At 39.9% G+C, this 18,814-nt stretch overlaps 1 protein-coding gene across 2 annotated transcripts; it reads right to left on the bottom strand.

The window, feature by feature from the left end:
• Positions 1-3,446: 3,446 nt before the first annotated feature.
• Positions 3,447-6,586, bottom strand: LOC148018255 (uncharacterized). Of its 2 annotated transcripts, XM_087662059.1 has the most exons (5): positions 5,939-6,586; positions 4,881-5,167; positions 4,704-4,737; positions 4,513-4,592; positions 3,447-4,415 (listed from the first exon to the last, which is right to left on the bottom strand). In XM_087662059.1, exons 1-5 carry the CDS (start codon positions 6,336-6,338, stop codon positions 3,900-3,902), a joined length of 1,317 nt encoding a protein of 438 aa, XP_087518185.1. In that variant the 5' UTR covers positions 6,339-6,586; the 3' UTR covers positions 3,447-3,899. The 2 variants fall into 2 exon arrangements, with proteins under 2 accessions (XP_087518185.1, XP_087518184.1); XM_087662058.1 differs by having other exon boundaries at positions 4,513-4,737; positions 5,939-6,585.
• Between the last annotated feature and the right edge of the window lie 12,228 nt (positions 6,587-18,814).

Below are 18,814 nucleotides of genomic sequence, written 5' to 3'. Positions count from 1 at the left end.
AGAGTGATTAAGGCCTCGTTTTCCTACCATGGTTTTGTAGATCATTTCATCAAGGATAGCCTTCATGAAATCTTTTGTTATAGCCTTGGCAATATGTTATTCTACAACAACTCGGATTTCCTTGAAAAGACTCCTTACCTTCAAGACAGTCCTATATGCTTTCTTTCTCTTATTGTTCAATGTTCATTAGCCGAATGATGAGGTTATCACTATAATTAGCTTCTCCAAAGAAATTAATGAAAAAATTATTTAGTAAATGAGGCCTTCTATGTTCATCCCTTTTTTCCTAGGCACAATCCAAATGCTCGTACCTACTTAGCATCACTCGTAAGGTCGTTCACCTTTTCTCAAATCACGGTATTCTCAGTTAATAATAATGTGTTTGTCTTATGATGCATTAAATCTAGATTAAAGAGAATAACATATGTTCAACCATGCCCATCAATGCTCAAATTTTCTTGTCAAATCTCTTCCTAGCCTTTATTATTCTTACACAATTTGTCTTATTTAGCTTCAAGGAAGCCATTGTGTAGACTCTCTTCTCATTTAGAACACCACCAATCTTGGAGCCCTACTCCAAGTATGAGACTTTATTGCAATGTGAAAGCATCTTGACTAGATTGAAAGAGCTGAATATCACTCTTTCAAGACAAAAGTCAATCTTTGGGATAAATGAGATCTTGATTGTGGGTCACATCATGTATGGCCCATATGGAAGACAACCATCTCTAGCTAAGGTAGATGCTATTGAGAAAATGGATGAGACTTCCACATCATTTTCAAAAGTACAAAGAATTTTGGAAGCTTGGATGTTTTATCTCATATAGATTTCACACACATTGCACATATTGCATATGCCCTTAATCAATTTCTAAGAAATGTATAAAAATTTGAGTGGAACAAAATGCAAACAAAGGCAATGAGAAAGCTAAAAATCCACAATACCTACATTAGAAAGATTGATTATACATGTGAAAGACCCATGATTATGATTGTTGACACAAGTTCTATATAGATTGGTTGGGCCACTAGACACGGGGATGAAGAGGAAAATATTTTTACTATAAGGTTTGGGGCTAAAGTATTGAATGAACGCAGAGGGTATCCATAGATCAAAACAGATTTGTGGAGAGTACTTATAGCCTTAAAGTGTAATAAAGAATATTTTATTAGGGCTTCAATTATTATAGAGATGGATTGCTTATTGCTCCTTGGTATAATCATTGGTTATTTCACTCTTGACATTGTTGTGCTTTGATGGATTGCCTATAGTTAGTCCTTGAATCCAAAGTTTTGACATATATTAGGTAAATGCAATCCAATGGCTAATAGGCAAGATAAAGAAATATGGTTGCAAATGTGAAGAAGTTGAAAGTGTTGGGATAGCACTTGACCATGTTCGTTGTCTTTTTTTCAAAGGAGTTATATGAAGGTGAATGGTTGCAAATTGAATAATAGTTAAGCATTTTGACGAGAAGGGGAGGGTGGATAAATTTAGAGTTTAAGAGGATCCAAAGAAAAGCATATGGATACTTCTTAAAGAATGGAAGCACCCAAAGCACAAAAAAGACATATTACTATGAATAGTATGTGACAGAGATGCTCAAATACAAATTATGGAGGAGTTTAATGAGTCTATGGGCTGGTCATTGAGGATTCTGGTCACATTTGAAAAGATGAAGGAGAGACATTGGTGGAAAGACATGTATAGGGATGTCTTGCAATTTGTGAAAACTTTCACTACTTGTCAAATGTATTCTTCTGTAAGACATTGTGATGGTTTACATCCAACTTACCCTATCTCCATGCATTATAAGTGGGTGATGGATTTAGTGATTAGTGACTATGCTTGTAGGTATATGGCACATTAGCATACAATCCTAAAGAAAATGGGAGTGAAAGAGATCATCGACCAATTGTCAAGACTTTAGCAAAGCCATGCAAAGGAAAGATATGGAATAGACCAATGCTACTTTCTTATGTTTTGTGGACTAATTGAACTTGTAAAAGTATAATAAGTCCGTCATTAATAGTGATGGGTCCCAAACATCTTAATCAAAATCCAAAGAAAAGCATTTCCCACCACATCTCATATCAAACTTTCAATCCCATGTGATCTACCACAAAGAGTCATATTCTAATAACCAACCAAAATTGTGTTTCTCACATTGAGTAATCTCCTAAGCCAATGCCATAACTCATTACAAAGATATTTTGTACAACATATTACCACAAAAGCTACTTTCTCATCAACACTCCTAGTTAGGGCTGCCACACAAGTTTCATCCCTTGCTTAAAACATTATTCTTGGAGTTTCAGGTTCCTCCTCCACAAGGAGTAACCACACCTCCCCTCTTCTACAAACGCCTACGAAGATTCAAGTACTACAGAATCTCATATTCTCCCAATTTGAGCTACTAAAGGGCTATAACATCTAACTTTCTCTTATTCATCAATACATAGCATTATGTTAAATTTTGACTTTGTGAACTAGATAGTAGCATTGTTGTAGTGCTCTGTGTTTCACATTTTTCCACATGAGATGCTCTACACCTAATGTTGTCAAGTGCTTAGCATCAACTATGTCCAAAACAACACTACAACTAGAAACTCTTAAGCCAAAACTTCCAAGTCTTGGTCAAAATGATTTAGATTTACCCCACTTTGATAAGGTTTTGGAATATTAAAATAGAATCCACAACAAATTTCATACACATTGAAAGATTCTATACATATTCAATATGTAAAGTAAATTTTTAGATATATTTGTGACATACCCACACTTAGCAAGGTTCTACTCATGACAGCCTCTGTACACTTAGTGTCCTTTTCATGGTTGTAATTGAGGAAGGGTGTTGAGAGTTATGCAATCACACCCATGTGGCAACCTCTTTGTATGGAGCTATAGGACAAGACTCAAACAATTTACTAGAGAGTATGCTTGAAATACAAGATATTTGAATCCCATAAGCATAGTGAAGAAAAAGGGAACCATCATGAGCCTATAAAGTGATGTACCTTCTTATCATTAAATGATGGATTACTATTGTACTTTGTCAATTCATTCATAGTCAGTGCCATACTCAAAATTGTGTTTATGAATCCAAGCTTCCATCTTGAAACCTAATTCACTTTAGTAATAGTTGGTCTCTCTAATTTATGTCATCATAAACATTGTCTTTGTGTTCCATCCACCATAGCCATGCTCTAGATCCATGCATTTCAACACTCTCCCCTCCCCATCACGTGATGATTTTGGGCCTTATTGGCCCCAAGGGTCATGCCCTTCCACATCTTGAACAAATTTTAACCTTCCAAATGTACCCGGCCTCTTGCTTCTCCCCTACGTCTAGCACCCAATTTATGATCAGAAAACCATGCAACTTTAATACCTTATGTCTTGAGTTCCTAAGGCTTGGCCACAACATTTACAGATTCCAAACGTGTGTCAAAACCATCCCCAATGCCATTGGGCCTTGAATCTTATGAATGCTTACTACCACCAAATTTACAGAGTACAGTTGATGGTGTACACAAATTAGGGTCTATACAATTAACTTGTCGTCCTGGTATAACTGTTGCAGGGGCACATGAAAGATTTTGATAAAAGAACTCTTCAGACACACAAAACTGTCTTTGTGTTCCTTCTTCTGTGCTATTGTTTTTCTGCTTGAACCATCTCTTACTTGGAAGCATTGCCCTCAATTCAATTACCCAACATGCACATATTGAGATGTGATGAATACACTCCTGAACTGCCATTGGGGTATTCATGCTTGATCACTACAATGGGATGGACAATCCATTCTCCTCTGAATAATGAGAAAGCTGAAAACCACTCATTACCACAACTCTCTCCTGTTTACAATGGATCAGTACAATGTGGTTTTTGTAACATGTTATCTTTGAACAGGAAAGTTTGATTCCACTGACATACTTGAATGCAGACCTGCTAATGCAATTGAAGCACTGGAGCTTCTCCCTGAACCTGGCTCAGACACCAATCTGAGCATTACTGGTCTGTTGCTGCTACTGATCAGATTTAAGCTCTCTATGCTACTGCCATTTGAATTCCTGCTGATGGAAATTGAGGAGCAATGTGAAGAGGTGGCCGACATTTCTGCCCCTGTGGCATCAGCAATAGAAGCAAGCTCCACAGTCCCTTCCCCCACCAGCACATGGAGAGTGACAGACTGCCCAGAAAGCCTAAGCAATGACAGCTTCTGGCTTATAGAAGCAGTGTCGTAGCAGTGGATGGAACCTGAAGATGAGATCATAGTCGGTGTGATCCTCTCATTTCCAATTCTAGATATCACTACATATTTACCTGCCATCTGAGCTGCAAGAAGGATCATCTTCAGGGCAGATCGAGCAGCAACACTGCCATCTTCCACAGAAGAGATATAACAAAAGCCCTGGATGGATAGGAAACAGTGTCACAAACTACATAAATCATTCAAACTGAGAGACAAAGTGTACTCCTTTACAAGCCACATAGCATTCAAGATATACCTCATCCATACGGTTTATTCCAAGCCCTAACTTTGTTTCACCCTTTTTCAAATTAAGAACAATGGGCACTTCTGAAACAGCTGGGAAATACCACAAGCGCACTGCTCTAAGGACTCCAATGTCAATTCCATGGTAATCTTCATAACCATAAAATCCCTTGCTAATAGCATTCATTCCCATCGAATCAGTACCTGCAGATGATGCGGATGCTTCTTCTCCAGAAACCTGCATAGTGTGAACAGATTCATAAACACCTTGAGACTTCAAGTATATGCCTTCATGCGAAGAGAAAATGCCAAATTCTCTCCACAATAACACTGAGGATCTTTATATGATATACCGTAACTGGGTAGAATCTCAAGGTCTACCTTTGTAAGAAGTGGTTCAGTTTGAATATTCAGAAAACCTATTGGAACTCCTGACTGTTGAGCAGCTGTAAGCCAGGTCATTGCCCGGGACATTGTATCTTCTAAGTTATTAGAGGACCCTAAATGCCCCTCACCATCAGCGGGAGCAATGAGCAAAGAGAAGATGGAATTGGAGTGCTGTGGCAAAGCCTCCTGCTCTTTCATTTTCTTTTCCCATGGATACAAGACAAAGCCATCTCGCAGTTGAGTTTTGGCAAGCTGAGAAACTAGGAGAGCAAGTCTCCCCTCTGTTCCAAAATCCAAGAGGGATTCAGTGTACAGTTTTACAATCTGGAATGAACACTTGGCAGATATTCTACTTTTAGCATTTTCAGTTCTATGTAAGTAACAGAAAGTGATATTTGCTGGGCACATCTCTGACTCATGATACAACTACTTGAAATACGCAAAACTACCAACGGACAGCCTTAGGTATAAAATCATAACAATTCACGTGCAGAATTTTCGCGTCACCCAACGAAAATGTAGGTTTAAAATTGATGAAGTCAAACACTCCAATGACCAAACAGCTGTTTTGTCATAAAGCATTATCAGGTGTTCTTTGTGATTCAATGATCAATATTCAGGATAAACTTCATCAGAACATTGTTGCACTTTGGCTATGGCCACTGCCTTACTTAGCAGAATCGAAATGATGGTGGGTTCTTGTTCAACATAAGCTTATACCACCATTACAAGTAAAATCCTATCAAGCCTTGTAATCGAACAAAGGTTAAGGATGTCAAAGGGATGCCAGTAAACGGTGAGCAAAACCAGATGAGAATAGCTTTTTTTCTACCAGACTATAATGTTCACTGAAGGGTACAGTGATGTTGGGCTGAATTCCAATAAGCACACCGATGTATCAACAACAGAATGCCTTGAAAATAGGGGTAAATTGGCCCCTCCATGGTTGTTGAGCCTATGTTGCCTCATGTGGAATGCAGTTAATTCAAAAAAGAAATGGTGCAAATTTCTCCAAAAGAGATATGAAAGAGACAGAACAACAGTTCCCAAACCTTGAATTGAGAGACTCTCCGCTTCAGAGGAGTCAACAAATGTAACCAAGTGATTGGCATCATTGACAGCTCTTAGGGCATAATGCTTCTTGAGCATGCCGGCATCGTGCTGGACAATGGAGCCGCGCAGGCTTGCATCCGTGTTGCCAAGCCTCTTGACCTTCACCAAGGCTTGTCTCTCCCCAACATGGTAGAGCCGCTTAAGTTCCAGCTGGAGCCCTGCTTTACCACCTGCAAAGGGGGCATTGAGGGTGACATCACCCACAGCCACCTGCACCACAATGTCCCCAGGGAGGAGCTTGTCTTCGTCTACGGCGACGTCCTGCGATTTCGCTGCGTGGCCCAACAGTTTGATGGACACGACTGGCTTCCGGGGAGAGCCCTGCTTGGTCATGCTCATAGGAGAAGAGGAGCATCAATCCGACGGAGATCAGAAGCAAATGCCACACAAGGAACAGAAATCTGATGAGCAGGCGTGGCGAACAGGGCCCTGACGTAAAGCCAGGTCGTTATGACTGATATTTGTGTGGAGAGAAGGCGAAAAGAGGCGTTCGTGCTGAGACTTCTTCCGGGAACCACTCCTGAGAGTCAGCAGTCCTTCGGATACTGCCATTTTTTTAGTTGGCTGTAGCAATGCCCACAAGGCTTCATCAATGAAAAGACCTTCCTTCTTCTTTGGGACCCTTGAAGTGACTCTCTTATGTTGGTAAAAGGGGTTGGTCACACCCAGCAGCATTTAGAGCAGCTGTTAAGGGATCTGTGTGCATGTAGCGTAAGAAGCTAAGTTCAATTCTCGATGAGACAGATTGGTTGATTTTTAGCTCTACCTGTATAGGGCCCTCTAAGGGTATCTAATAATCTGCTATAAATGGTATCCTTTTTTTTTTTTAAAGGGGTCGGTTTGGTGGCATCTAAGGCCATTGTCCCACCCATCAAACATCAAATTTGAATACTACCCTTAGAGTCACATCACGCCATGGTCATGGGGAGGGAAAATGAAAAAGAGAACAGGTTCAAAACCCTAGGTTTGCACCAAGGTTTGGATAACAGTATAGTTACAAAGAACAATCCACCGATTCTGCTACAACATAAATGCTACAATCTTGGCTCACCATTCGTTAATCGCTTTTAGTAAACGTTTTGAGAAAAGAAAGCATTATGGTTGCAATCCAATAGGGTATAGCACTACTAACTCCCTTTTTCAAAGGGCTAATGGGGGTATTGGAAATTTAGCATAGCACCACTCCCCATATTGGCCTTCAATTCAACCATTCTATTTTATAGGTCTATCTCAATTCTCCTCCCCATAGGAGTTGGGTGTGACATAGCCCTTAGAGCTTAGAACTACATCACCGCAACATTTGCGGGGCTACCATAGATGCAATATGAAGGAAATGTGTTGTCAATAATTTGAAGGTCACACCAAGGCTAAGGAAAGAATATTATTACCTAATAGTATCTCTGAACTACGCTCATATTCAACAATTACCACAAAGACCTGCGATAGACCATTCTTAGGGTACCTCCATATGCTATAGGCCTTGCATGTAACCAATTGTATTTTAGTTATGCCTAGTTCACGACACAATTCATCAATCTATGTGTAGAAGCATTCTAAGAATGTTTGCAAGCAACATTTCAATGTATACATCAAACCTCTTAGTGTAGCCTCCACATGCAGGTCATCAGCTTGCATGTGGAACAGCTCTAAGAATTTTTGCATGAGTTTTGCATACATCACCTTACTCTATTAGAATTGAAAAATACCCCAAACTTACCCTATCCTCCATGGCAAGTGAAGAATACTCTTCCGAACCAATTGAGGTAAACTTAACATGGAAAGAGAAGAGAAAATTGCATCCACAATTTCTAAATCAACAAACTTTATTTACTTTACCAGATTCAAAAAAGACAAAGGATATACATATGTGACAGGAGAGAAAAATAAATTTCTACATTTCTAAATAAGGATAGGCCCATCAAAAAATATTGCAAAGTAGAAACTACATCCCATTTCCAAATAGAAATGGGTTTTATTATTAAGTAGGACAATCAGCCAATCAAGTAGCTAATTACAAAGTACAAATTGCACGCCATTTCTAAATACAACTAGGCTTTATTATAGATTGAAATAGTCTACATGTCAAAATAGCTAACTATCAATCACCTTGATTGAACTATCGAGCATTGTTGGCAACAATTGTGCTTGGGCTTCAATGTCATTCACGAGAGCTCCATTTGCCTAACTTTAATCGATGCATGTACCATAGTTGCTTCTCAAGGTGTTGCTTTCAACTTCCTTATATTTAGTAGCCAATACTAACTCAGCAAAGGAAATCGATGATGTAGACAAAGGGAAAGGGAAGGAGAAATTAGCCATCATAATCATAACTATGCTATTGGGAGAGGAAAGGAAGGAACAGGGGCACCTTTGAGATAACCCCATATTTCATTGATAACATTTAATCATATTTGAACAAAAGTGGTGCTAGAGTTTGGGAAAGAGACAAGAAAAAAGAAATAAGAAGGAAAACAAAATCAATTCTTCACGGTGAATGATTTCTTTCTCAAGGGTAATAAAAACATCAAGAACATACCAATCATGCTACTTTTTATCTAATGGACTTAGCGGGAGTGCCACCCAACACTTGCCATAGCTAACAGGTTGTAGGGGCTCCTTTTTGGGGCTTACTATAGACCATGTAAGTTGGCATACACTACCGGAAATCAAGGGTTTAATGATCTAGATTCCAATGGGCCAGACCAGGGCTAAATTTTGCACCATTTCTATTTTCATTGGAATAAGCATTAGAATATGCATCAATATGTGTGTTGGTAAAACCATTGGTATGTAGCAACACACATAGTGACATGCATACTAATGTATCTTGACTTGCATTTTAACACTTATATCAACATTGGTAAAGAATACTTATGGTTGAAACCCTCGCATTCTCTATTCATGCTAGAATGAACAATGTATTGAGAGCAAACCAATCTGGTAAAATCATAAAGGTAAGAGTGTGTGCCCTCCATTTTCATGTTTTTTTAAGTTATTTTTTTCACTTGTCTTCTGCATACTAGACTTGGACTACTCAATCTCTACCCTCTCAAGTGCACCATTCATGTCTAGATCAAAAATAGGCTAATCGGTGGGTTCTTTAGAAACCTGCATAGGCTAAAAAACTACCTCATTGTAAGAAGCTGGGAATAAGGATTTAGTGTAAAAAGTAATATTGATATTATGCCATGTCACACTGACATTGGTATAAAAGGAGAGGACATGTAAATTTTCACATCTTTTGACACATTAATATAATTATTTTCCTTCTCTCCCATCTTGCTCATAGCTTCCGTGGCTTCTCTTTCTTTCTTGTCTTTCTCTCTCCAATTCTAGTCTTTCTCTCTCCTCATTGCTCTATTTCTCTCTCTTCCTACAGTATTTCTCTCTCTTCTGTAGTCTTCTCTCTCCTCTTTCTCTCTCTCTAGTTCTCTCTCTGACAAGTTGTATCAGAGCATTGGTCTTTGATCCATTTTTTCTTCTATTTTCAATCTTGTTTTCTTCCATCAAAATCAATTTCAGACAAGTATTGTACAAGATAGTGACTAGTGGAATACTGCAGACCATCTACAGTTAGTAAGAGACTACATTTCAGACAAGTATTGTACAAGATAGTGCTGCAGACCATCTACAGTTAGTAAGAGACTACATCTAGAGATCTCCAAGGTCAGATATGGCAGAGGATGGCTAAAGTGGCAGGTCATCATCAAATTTCATGCAAAATTGGAGGTAACTAGGGTAAAGGAGAGTTAACGGGGCTTAGTTTGGGGTTAAACTATGGTTTCTTTTCAAAAGAGGCTTTCATTTTCTCTTTCTCCAAGCTTTGGCCAAGCTTCCATGGAGTTCTTCAACTGAGATCTTCTTCTTATTCATTGATCCTTGTTATCCTTCAACAATGGCTTGCATAATGGCCTTCTAGGCATCAAATGCTACAGGTTGCATACCATTTTCTTAACTGGAGGATCAGCCACGTGTGCAGGACAGCAGCCCGAAATTTGCACTGATTTTTTCCAGCCTATTTCTCACTAATCCTCAGCAATCTTCAGCACTGATGCTTCTCAATGGTCTTTGGCATTGATTACTTCAACTCTCTAATGTGTAGACTCCAAAATGGGGCTATATTCTTCATCCTTTCTCTCTCTTGAAACCCTACATGAATAGTCCATGGGCAGCCATGAAAGCTTCAGTCCAAGCTTTCATTTCTCATGAATTTCTTGAAGATTCTTCATCAATCCAGCCCGTGGGATCAACACAGTGAGGATTCTTCAACAAATTGCAAAGATTTCAGCTCATGGAGGACATTGGAGCTCATATTGAAGGTTTATTTTGGGGCTTTTCTTCAAGAGGCTTGAATCTTTAGTATTCAAGTGTTCAAGCAAGCTCGGGGTGTTGATTCTTCACGGATTTGAGCATGTTGGAGCTCATATGGACTGATTTAGTGGATATTTCAAACTCCATGGTGGATTTATGGTAGATTTTGAAGAATTCTTCCATCAATGGGCTGATTGGAGCTTACATCTATCATCTTCTTCAAGCTTAATCAATGTATTTTTTTCACTTAATCTCTAAAATCTCTCAATAATCCACTTTCTAATGCTTTTCCACTTGTTGATGAGAGATTATTGATCAATTAATTCTCTGAATTGATCAGTAGATCAAAGATTAGTGTTATTCCTCATTAATCTCAGCATATTCCATTGAATTTCAGTATTGATTCAATCATAACCTCAGCATAGGTGTCATTTGCCAAGTTCGATGCATAACCTTGACTTGTTTTGGTTGAATTCTTTTACCCAAGCTCAAATATTGTACAAGGGTGAGTACTAAAGCAATCAGTGAGTCACTGAATTGCATTGGTAAGACCCTTTCCCTATCCAAATTTTACAGATTTCATTCAATTGCATCTCATGAAAAGGGTTGAATGAATATTCCAAAAATGCATTTCATATTGGTTGATTAGAATAGAATGCCATTTCCATGTTGATATACCCACCAAGGAAAAAGGTGGATGCTAGGGGAGATAGTGGGACAAAAGAGAGGTGACCCTCCCTCATTGTTAAAGATCTCGAAGGGGTGCAACCAACCGATCCGGGGGGAACTTTGCCCATCTCTCGGTGATTCAAAGCCCGTGTTGGGAGCCTGTCATGCCATTTCATCCCTCACACAGGTACAACAAGTGGAGAATTGAAGATCGAAGAGTTTCCAAAGGCTCAAGTATCTTCAGGATCGAAACAGGGTTAAACATGGATTTTACAGGGCACTACATGGCATTTACAGGTTGTTACAAGTACACCCTTCATTACTGAAGTACAGGTGCATGTACTACAGGGTACCCACAAGTCTTACTCAACCTTCTATAGGGTTTGGTAACCATTTGGGGTTACTATTTTACCTTATAAGGTCAAAATAGGGCATTTATAGGTCAAAACAAGGTGCAGGCCTAGACAATTCAGACTCAGAGATTGAGTTGCAGGATTTTCTGTCCTAAATCTGTTATAGCGTACTAAAGCTCATCTTGAAGAGGGCATTCTTGTCTTAGATTTGAACTAAAAAAATTTAAAATCGAAGTTCCCTAGCAAAAGTTATAGCTGTTTTTCTGACAAGGGGTACTGCAAGACTGCACTACTATAGCAGGGCATAAGGGTAAAAATAAGGTCCAAGATTATTATGCTCAGCAAATCAGGGATTCCATGTTGGATAATGTACCTCAAGAGAGCCCTAAAGAGCCTCAACAAAAAGGGAAAATCAGTATACTCAATGATACCTTGTGCATACATGAACAAAGACATAGAGAACGTCACGAGGCCCTATTATCAAGAATGGAGTAAATGGTTTTGTATACTAATAAAAAGAAGTCTTCCATTGAGAAGTTAGTAGATTAAATGACTCAAAAAAAGGCTTCTATTGACAAGTTGGTGGAATCTAATGCTCAAATTATGGCTCAATTCTCCCAATGGATGCAAATGCAAATGGGATCTAAAGAAGCTAAGGAGAAAGCCTATTCAAATAGCGAGCCTTCAGTCCCACTTCAGCCATCTAACCAAAATGGTCATGGTCATGGGATTATTGGACGAAGAGGCATCCCAAATAGCTAATATGAAGTAGGTGAGACTTCGCAAAGGCATGATGACTATTTGGGCAGTTTGAATGGAGCTAACTCTCAAGCTTTTGGGCTGAATACTCAACTTCCGAGGGGTCGTCTACCAACAGGAAGATTGCATAGTGGTTCTCAGCCACCTATTGGGAGATTTCCATCTCAATTTGGGGGTTCAATGCATGGTACTCATGATTAGTCTATTTTGGGATAGTAACCATTCCATGAAAGAGAGCTAAAGGATAAGATTGTTTTAGCCAAGTTTAATAGTCAATTATCTTCACCATCTAATTTAGAGGAGTGGACCTCTAAGATGGAATCTTACTTTGACATATTCCCCAAACCTAATGACATGAAGATTCATTTTGCTTCTTTGCATTTGGAAGGATTTGCCCATACTTGGTGGAGATATATCAAAAAGAAAAACATACTTGTAGAGAATTGGGAAGCTTTCAAGGCACTTATGGCTGAAGTATTGGTTTCCCCTCTTGAAAAAGAGAAATTAGCATGGAGATGGTATGGTTTGGAACAAAGAAGCCTACATGTAAGAGAGCACACCAATCAATTTCTCAACCTAACCATGTATGTAGAAAGCATTGGTGATGAGGCTAAGTTCCACAAGTACATGTATGGTTTAGAGCCATCTTTATCAGCTGATGTCATGGCACAAAACCCTACTTCTCTCTTTAAGGCTATTGAGCTTGCAGAGCGCTAAGGAAGAAAATATAGAAGAGAATCTTCATTTCAGTCTGGTTTTGGATAGCCAAGGACTGTTTTTAAACAGAGGCAAGTTGGTAACACTTATGGCAGCAATCATGTGCCAATTGGGAGCTTACGGGTGTCAACTTATCCACCATTCAATGCTTCTAGACCTCAAAGTAGTTTTAGGACAGCAAACAGTCCTAGAGTTGACTTCAAACAAGGGGATAGCAAGCCTAAATCCAATTCGGCTGACATGAATCCTAAGTCCATTCCTATGGATCTTTACAAAGAAAGAAAGGAGAAAGGCTTACGTTTTATGTGTGGGGAGAAGTATACACCTGATCATGCCTCAAAGTGTGTATATAAAAATGTCAAACCCAAGCTTCAAAGTATGTTAGTCTTTGAGGATCTTGAAGATGAGATGGATGAAGCCACTGCAATTGCACTCAATGCTGAAAATGAAGATCTTGAGGAAGAAGTTGGGCAAGAGTACTTCTATGATCCAACTGACTCCTTTCCTTTTGATCCATGCAGGACTTGTAATGACACACTTGTTGCCACTAATTGTTCTATTTCCATGGATGCTTGGACAGGATCTAAGAGCCCTAATACACTCCATATAAGGGGTAACATTCATGGAAAGGCAGTGTTCATTCTGATAGACAGTGGCAGTACCCATAGTTTTGTGAATAAGTCCATCATGGACAAGTTGAATTATATTCCCACAGATTTGCCGCAGCCCATTAGAGTTTAAGTGGCCAATGGTGAAGAAGAAATCAGCACACAAATATGCCCACAAGTTTCTTTACAGCTAGCTGAAAATTTTGAAGCAAAAGTAAACCTGATTACTTTGGAAATGGGGCCTATAGACATCGTACTCGGTTGTGATTGATTGATGACATTAGACAGGATCACTATGGATTTCTCATAGTTGTATATGGAGTTTATCTTCAATGGACAGCTCATCCATTTACATGGAATTCCTAGTAGATCAAATTTTTTGCTTATTACGATTCAACAACTCAAAAGGGACTATAAGAGGTGCTCACAAATATTTGTTTTGCATTTGAATAAAGAGATGCAAGATCATCCCAATAATTCAGCAAACCATCCAGCCTTGACAGCTCTTCTTGAGGAGTATAGGGATTTGTTTGAGGTGCCTACTTCATTGCCTCCCAAGAGAGTGGTAGATCACTCTATTGATTTGGAGCCCAAATCAAAGACAATCAATAAGCCACCTTACAGATTATCTAAGTGTGAACGAGAGGAAGTAGCCAAGCAAATCAAGGAACTTCTTGAGATGGGATTCATTGAACCAAGTTCTTTACCTTATGCAACTCTAGTTCTGTTAGTCAAAAAGAAAGATGGATCTTTCAGAATGTGCATTGACTATAGGGATCTTAATAAGATCACAGTGAAGAACATGTATCCGATACCCACGATTGATTATTTTCTTGATGAGCTCAATGGGGATTCGATTCTTTATGAAGATTGATTTGAGGTCAGGGTATCATCAGATTCTCATGCGAGAGGGTGATGAAGTCAAGACTGCTTTCAAGACTGATCGAGGGCTCTATCATTTCTTAGTGATGCCATTTGGGCTTACAAATGCTCTAGCTACCTTCCAGAGCCTGATGAATAAGATTTTACAGCCTTTCCTCTTTCAGTTTGTCTTAGTATTCTTTGATGGCATTTTGATCTACAGTAAGAATTTACAGGATCACTTGGCACATATGAGGAGGGTTTTTTATGTATTGAGATATCACAGGCTTTTTGCTAAGGAGAAGAAATGTTCTTTCATGCAGACTGAAGTGGAATACTTGGAACATATTGTTAGTGAAAAAGGAATACATGCTGATCCCAAGAAGGTGTAGTGTATAAAAGATTGGCCAACACCCACTACTACTACCTCTCTTAGAGGATTCCTTGGTTTATCTTCATTCTATCGCCGATTCATCAAGCATTATGCGGTTTTTGCAGCTCCTTTGATTGATAGGTTGAAGAAGGAGGCTTTATTTTGGAATGCTCTTGCAGATAATAGCTTCAACCAGTTAAAGGAAATCCTTACCTCTGCTCCTATCTTAGTATGCCCGGACTTCTCCAAAGAATTTACCATACAATGTGATGCAAGTGCATGAGTGAGCCCTTGGCATTGGTACATTCGGATATTTGTGGGCCCATGCCTTATTAGTCTATGGGTGGTGCAAAGTATTTTGTTACTTTCATAGATGATTTTTCATGGAAAGTTTGGGCTTATCCCATTAAGCTGAAATCCGATATCTTGGCTGTGTTTCAGAGATGGCTTGCATTGATTGAGAACCAGTCTAGGTATAGGCTAAAATGCCTAAGGACAGATAATGAGGGTGAGTATGTCTCATGTGATTTTGAGCAGTTATGTGATGAGAGGGATATTAAGCATCAGTTGACTGCCCCCTACACCCCCCCTATAATGGTTTGGCTGAGCAGATGAATAGAATCATCCAGGAGCATGTACACAGTATACTTAGCCATACATGCCTACCACAGAGCTTTTGGGCTAAGGCAGTTAGTACAGTTATGTATATCATAAACAGATTACATTCTAGTGGTTGGATTTCCAGGTTGTAGAGGAGGTATGGACTGGAAAACCTCCCTCTTATGCACATCTCCATGTCTTTGGATGTGAGGCATTTTGCCATGTGCCAAGGGACAAGAGAAGTAAGCTGGATCCTAAGAGTATCAAATGCATTTTCCTTGGTTATGGGGATGCAGGCGAGATGGGTTACCGTCTCTGGGATCCGCAAGCGCGGAAAGTCATCCACAGTCATGATGTAGTCTTCCATGAAGACAAGATGTTAGGCAGCCTGAGAGAGTTGTTGAGATCCGCAGGGTCATATTTCAGCAGGACCCGAGAGCTCCCACCCAGCCAGTTAGACAGCCTACAGCTGCAGCAGATGCTCATAGTGAGGGTGTTGGACAGGCAGCTGGGCAGGCAATAGAGTCTACCGTGAGATGGTTGGCTAGAAACAGACGTCCACCTGATAGATTTCAGCCCTTGATGCATTATGTCTTGGTTACAGATGCAGAAGAGCCTTTCACTTATGATGAGGCTATGCGCGGGGGTGACAGTCACTCCTGGGAGAGGGCTATGCAGTCTGAGATAGACTCCTTGCATAAGAATGAGACTTGGGATCTGGTTTCCTTGCCTCAGGGTAAGAAGGCTTTGCCATGCAAGTGGGTGTACAAGCTGAAAAGTACCCCTGGACACCCCAAGCCGGCATACAAGGCTAGATTGGTAGCAAAGGGTTTTAAGCAGGAGCATGGTGTGGACTTTGATGAGGTCTTTTCTCCTGTGGTTAAGATGACCACCCTGCGCTTAGTCTTGGCTTTGGTTGCTCAGCTTGACTTGGATTTATACCAGATGGATGTCAAGACGGCTTTCTTACATGGGGACTTGCATGATGAGATTTATATGGAGTAGCCTAAGGGCTTTGCAGAACCTGGTAGGGAGCACCTAGTGTGCAAATTGAAGAAAAGTCTTTATGGCTTGAAACAGGCACCTAGGGAGTGGTATCATAAGTTTGATGCCTTTATGTAGTCACAGGGCTATAGCAGGAGTGATATGGATCCATGTCTTTACACGAAGAAAGCCCGTGATGGTTCTTTATTGATTTTGGTACTCTATGTGGATGATATGGTGATAGCAGGGAAAGCTCATGATGAGCTAGATGCTCTTAAGGCTCAGCTCAAGAAGAGCTTTGAGATGAAAGATCTAGGACATGCTTCTCACATACTTGCTATGCGCATTAGATGCGACAGGCATCAGGGAATCCTCTACTTGTCACAGAGGGAGTACATTCATGAAGTCCTTGAGCGCTTCCGCATGCAAGACGTAAAGCCTATTGGCTGTCCATTGCCTTCTTATGTGTCGGTATCACAGGCTGATTGTTCGCAGACAGATGAGCAGAGGGCCAAGATGGCCAAGATTCCCTATGCATCCACAGTGGGTAGTCTTATGTATGCCATGATAGACACTCGTCCAAATATTGCCTTTGTAGTTGGTGTTGTGGCACTCTATATGGCTACACCTGGCAAGAAGCATTAGGATGCCGTGAAGGGTATCATGAGGTGCTTGAAGGGCACTGCAAATATGTGCATATGCTATGGCAGCCAGGATACAGGAGTCGTGGGGCACACTGACTCTAATTAAGCAGGACATGCAGATAGTAGGAAGTCCACTTCCGGCTATGTATTCACCTATGCTATTGGAGGTGCTGTTTCTTGGATGTCCAGGGTGCAGAAATGCACGGTCCTTTCTACTACAGAGGCCGAGTATGTTGCACCCAATTGAGGCTTGCAAGGAGGCCATTTGGTTGGGTCGTTTGGTTGCTAACCTTGGCATTGATGCTATCCTTACACTACATTCGGATTCTATGAGTGCTATTTAGTTAGCCAAGAATCTGGTCTTCCATGCAAAGACAAAACACATTGAGGTGAGGTATTACTTCATACATAGGGTCATTGAGGATAAGTCTGTTGACCTTGTCAAGATCTCGATTGACCAAAATCCTGTAGATCTGCTCATGAAAAGCCTCTCTATAGAGCGCTTTGCCTTCCTCAGGAGGTTGATGGGCGTGGGATGAGATGACTTCTTTTCTCATCCTGATGTACATGTGTTCATGTTGTACTGTCTTTTTTCTTTTTTCTTTTCACTTCTCACTAGGGCCGATTTGCCTTTAAGTGGGAGGTTGTTGGGGGTAAAGGCGCCTCCGCCTAGCCACCCGTGTATTACTACACTGACAGTCACCGCCACTGCACACTGCAGGTGGCGGGCGCTCGTCACCGTCACTTTATTCTTTATCCTTTTAGTGACAGTTTGAATAAAGGAAGGCCCGATCACACATTGTGACTGTTGGAGTTCCCATTTCTTGTCTCTCTCTTTCTTGCTCTTGCTCTCCCGCCATACCTTTCACGTGCAAGCTTCGATCCTTCTCGCCTTTCATTTAGCTCTATAAGCTTGTCTACATTAGTATTAAGGTATACCATAGTTTTAGTTGTATGAATCATTCTCAAGTGCCCATGTTATAGATTTCAAATTTATAAGTTCTAAGGTATTTATTAGAAAGAAAACACAAGGTTTATTTGCAAATGGGTTTCAGATTGTATATTTTATTAAGTAGCTAGTGAAAAAGATTGATTGGTTTATTGATATGCACTCCTTGTGAAAGGTTGTAGAAGACAAAGTTCCTATTATTGGAAGTTTGTGCAAGAAGAACTACCCATCATGAAAGTTTCATGTGACAAAGTTCCTTATTGGAAAATGTCTCTACAAGTTTATTTCTAGCGAAGAAAAGGATCCAAAGCTAAGTGATCCTTTGACTTAAAAAAAATTAAAGGCTTGGAAAGAATGGAATGCAAAAGACAAAAATGAATATTTTGAGTGTTTATCAGATATATTACACATTCTATCCATCACAAATAATTTGGTATATTGCTTGTCAAATGGTAGAGCAAGGGCTACAAAAAGTTGGATTTAATGCAAAGGGTTATTTTGTGAGGGACAATGTAGATTAGTTACAAGAGGAAGTAGAGTTGGCCATATATTTATGATGCCAGGAGGCATATTCTATGGTGGATTCCGTGAAACCACGGTGGATTCTATGAGGTTTTGTGGTGGATTTCGTAAAATTATATTTATTTGCTAGGGCTCGTACACAATGTGGATTCCTTGTGCGGAAAGTTGACAGGGATGCTTGTTCTTTTTGGGTGTCACGTTAATTTAATGTGCAAGTGGGTGACTCCATAGCGGGTGATTCTGCAAAATATATATTTAAATTAATGGACGTTTATGAGTTTAGAGTGCGCACTTGTATTAAATTAAGGTTAGGATAGAGTTCCAATCTATTTATTTATTTTGTAGCTGAAGACTGCTAGGTATTCACTTTTGTCGGTTTAATTTTATTATTTTCTAACAATTGTGAATGCTTCAGTTGATGTGTAGAGTAAGCGGCGGTAGCGCTGGGAAGCACTAAGCGATAGC

The sequence above is a fragment of the Lygodium microphyllum genome, chromosome 21, assembly GCF_053477565.2.
Source record: "Lygodium microphyllum isolate KBCC chromosome 21, Lygodium_microphyllum_v1.1.10, whole genome shotgun sequence".
NCBI classification, from domain to species: Eukaryota; Viridiplantae; Streptophyta; class Polypodiopsida; order Schizaeales; family Lygodiaceae; genus Lygodium; species Lygodium microphyllum.
Note: the sequence above shows the minus strand (reverse complement) of the source record. Positions and strands in the feature narration are given on the sequence as shown.

Excerpts from the sequence above, each read along its gene's own strand:
- LOC148018255 (XM_087662058.1), bottom strand. The coding sequence starts at position 6,338 with ATGAGCATGACCAAGCAGGGCTCTCCCCGGAAGCCAGTCGTGTCCATC. Across the intron at positions 5,168-5,938 it reads GGAGAGTCTCTCAATTCAAG|AGGGGAGACTTGCTCTCCTA; the intron begins GTTTGGGAACTG and ends ATTTTGGAACAG. Across the intron at positions 4,416-4,512 it reads GAATAAACCGTATGGATGAG|GGCTTTTGTTATATCTCTTC; the intron begins GTATATCTTGAA and ends CTATCCATCCAG.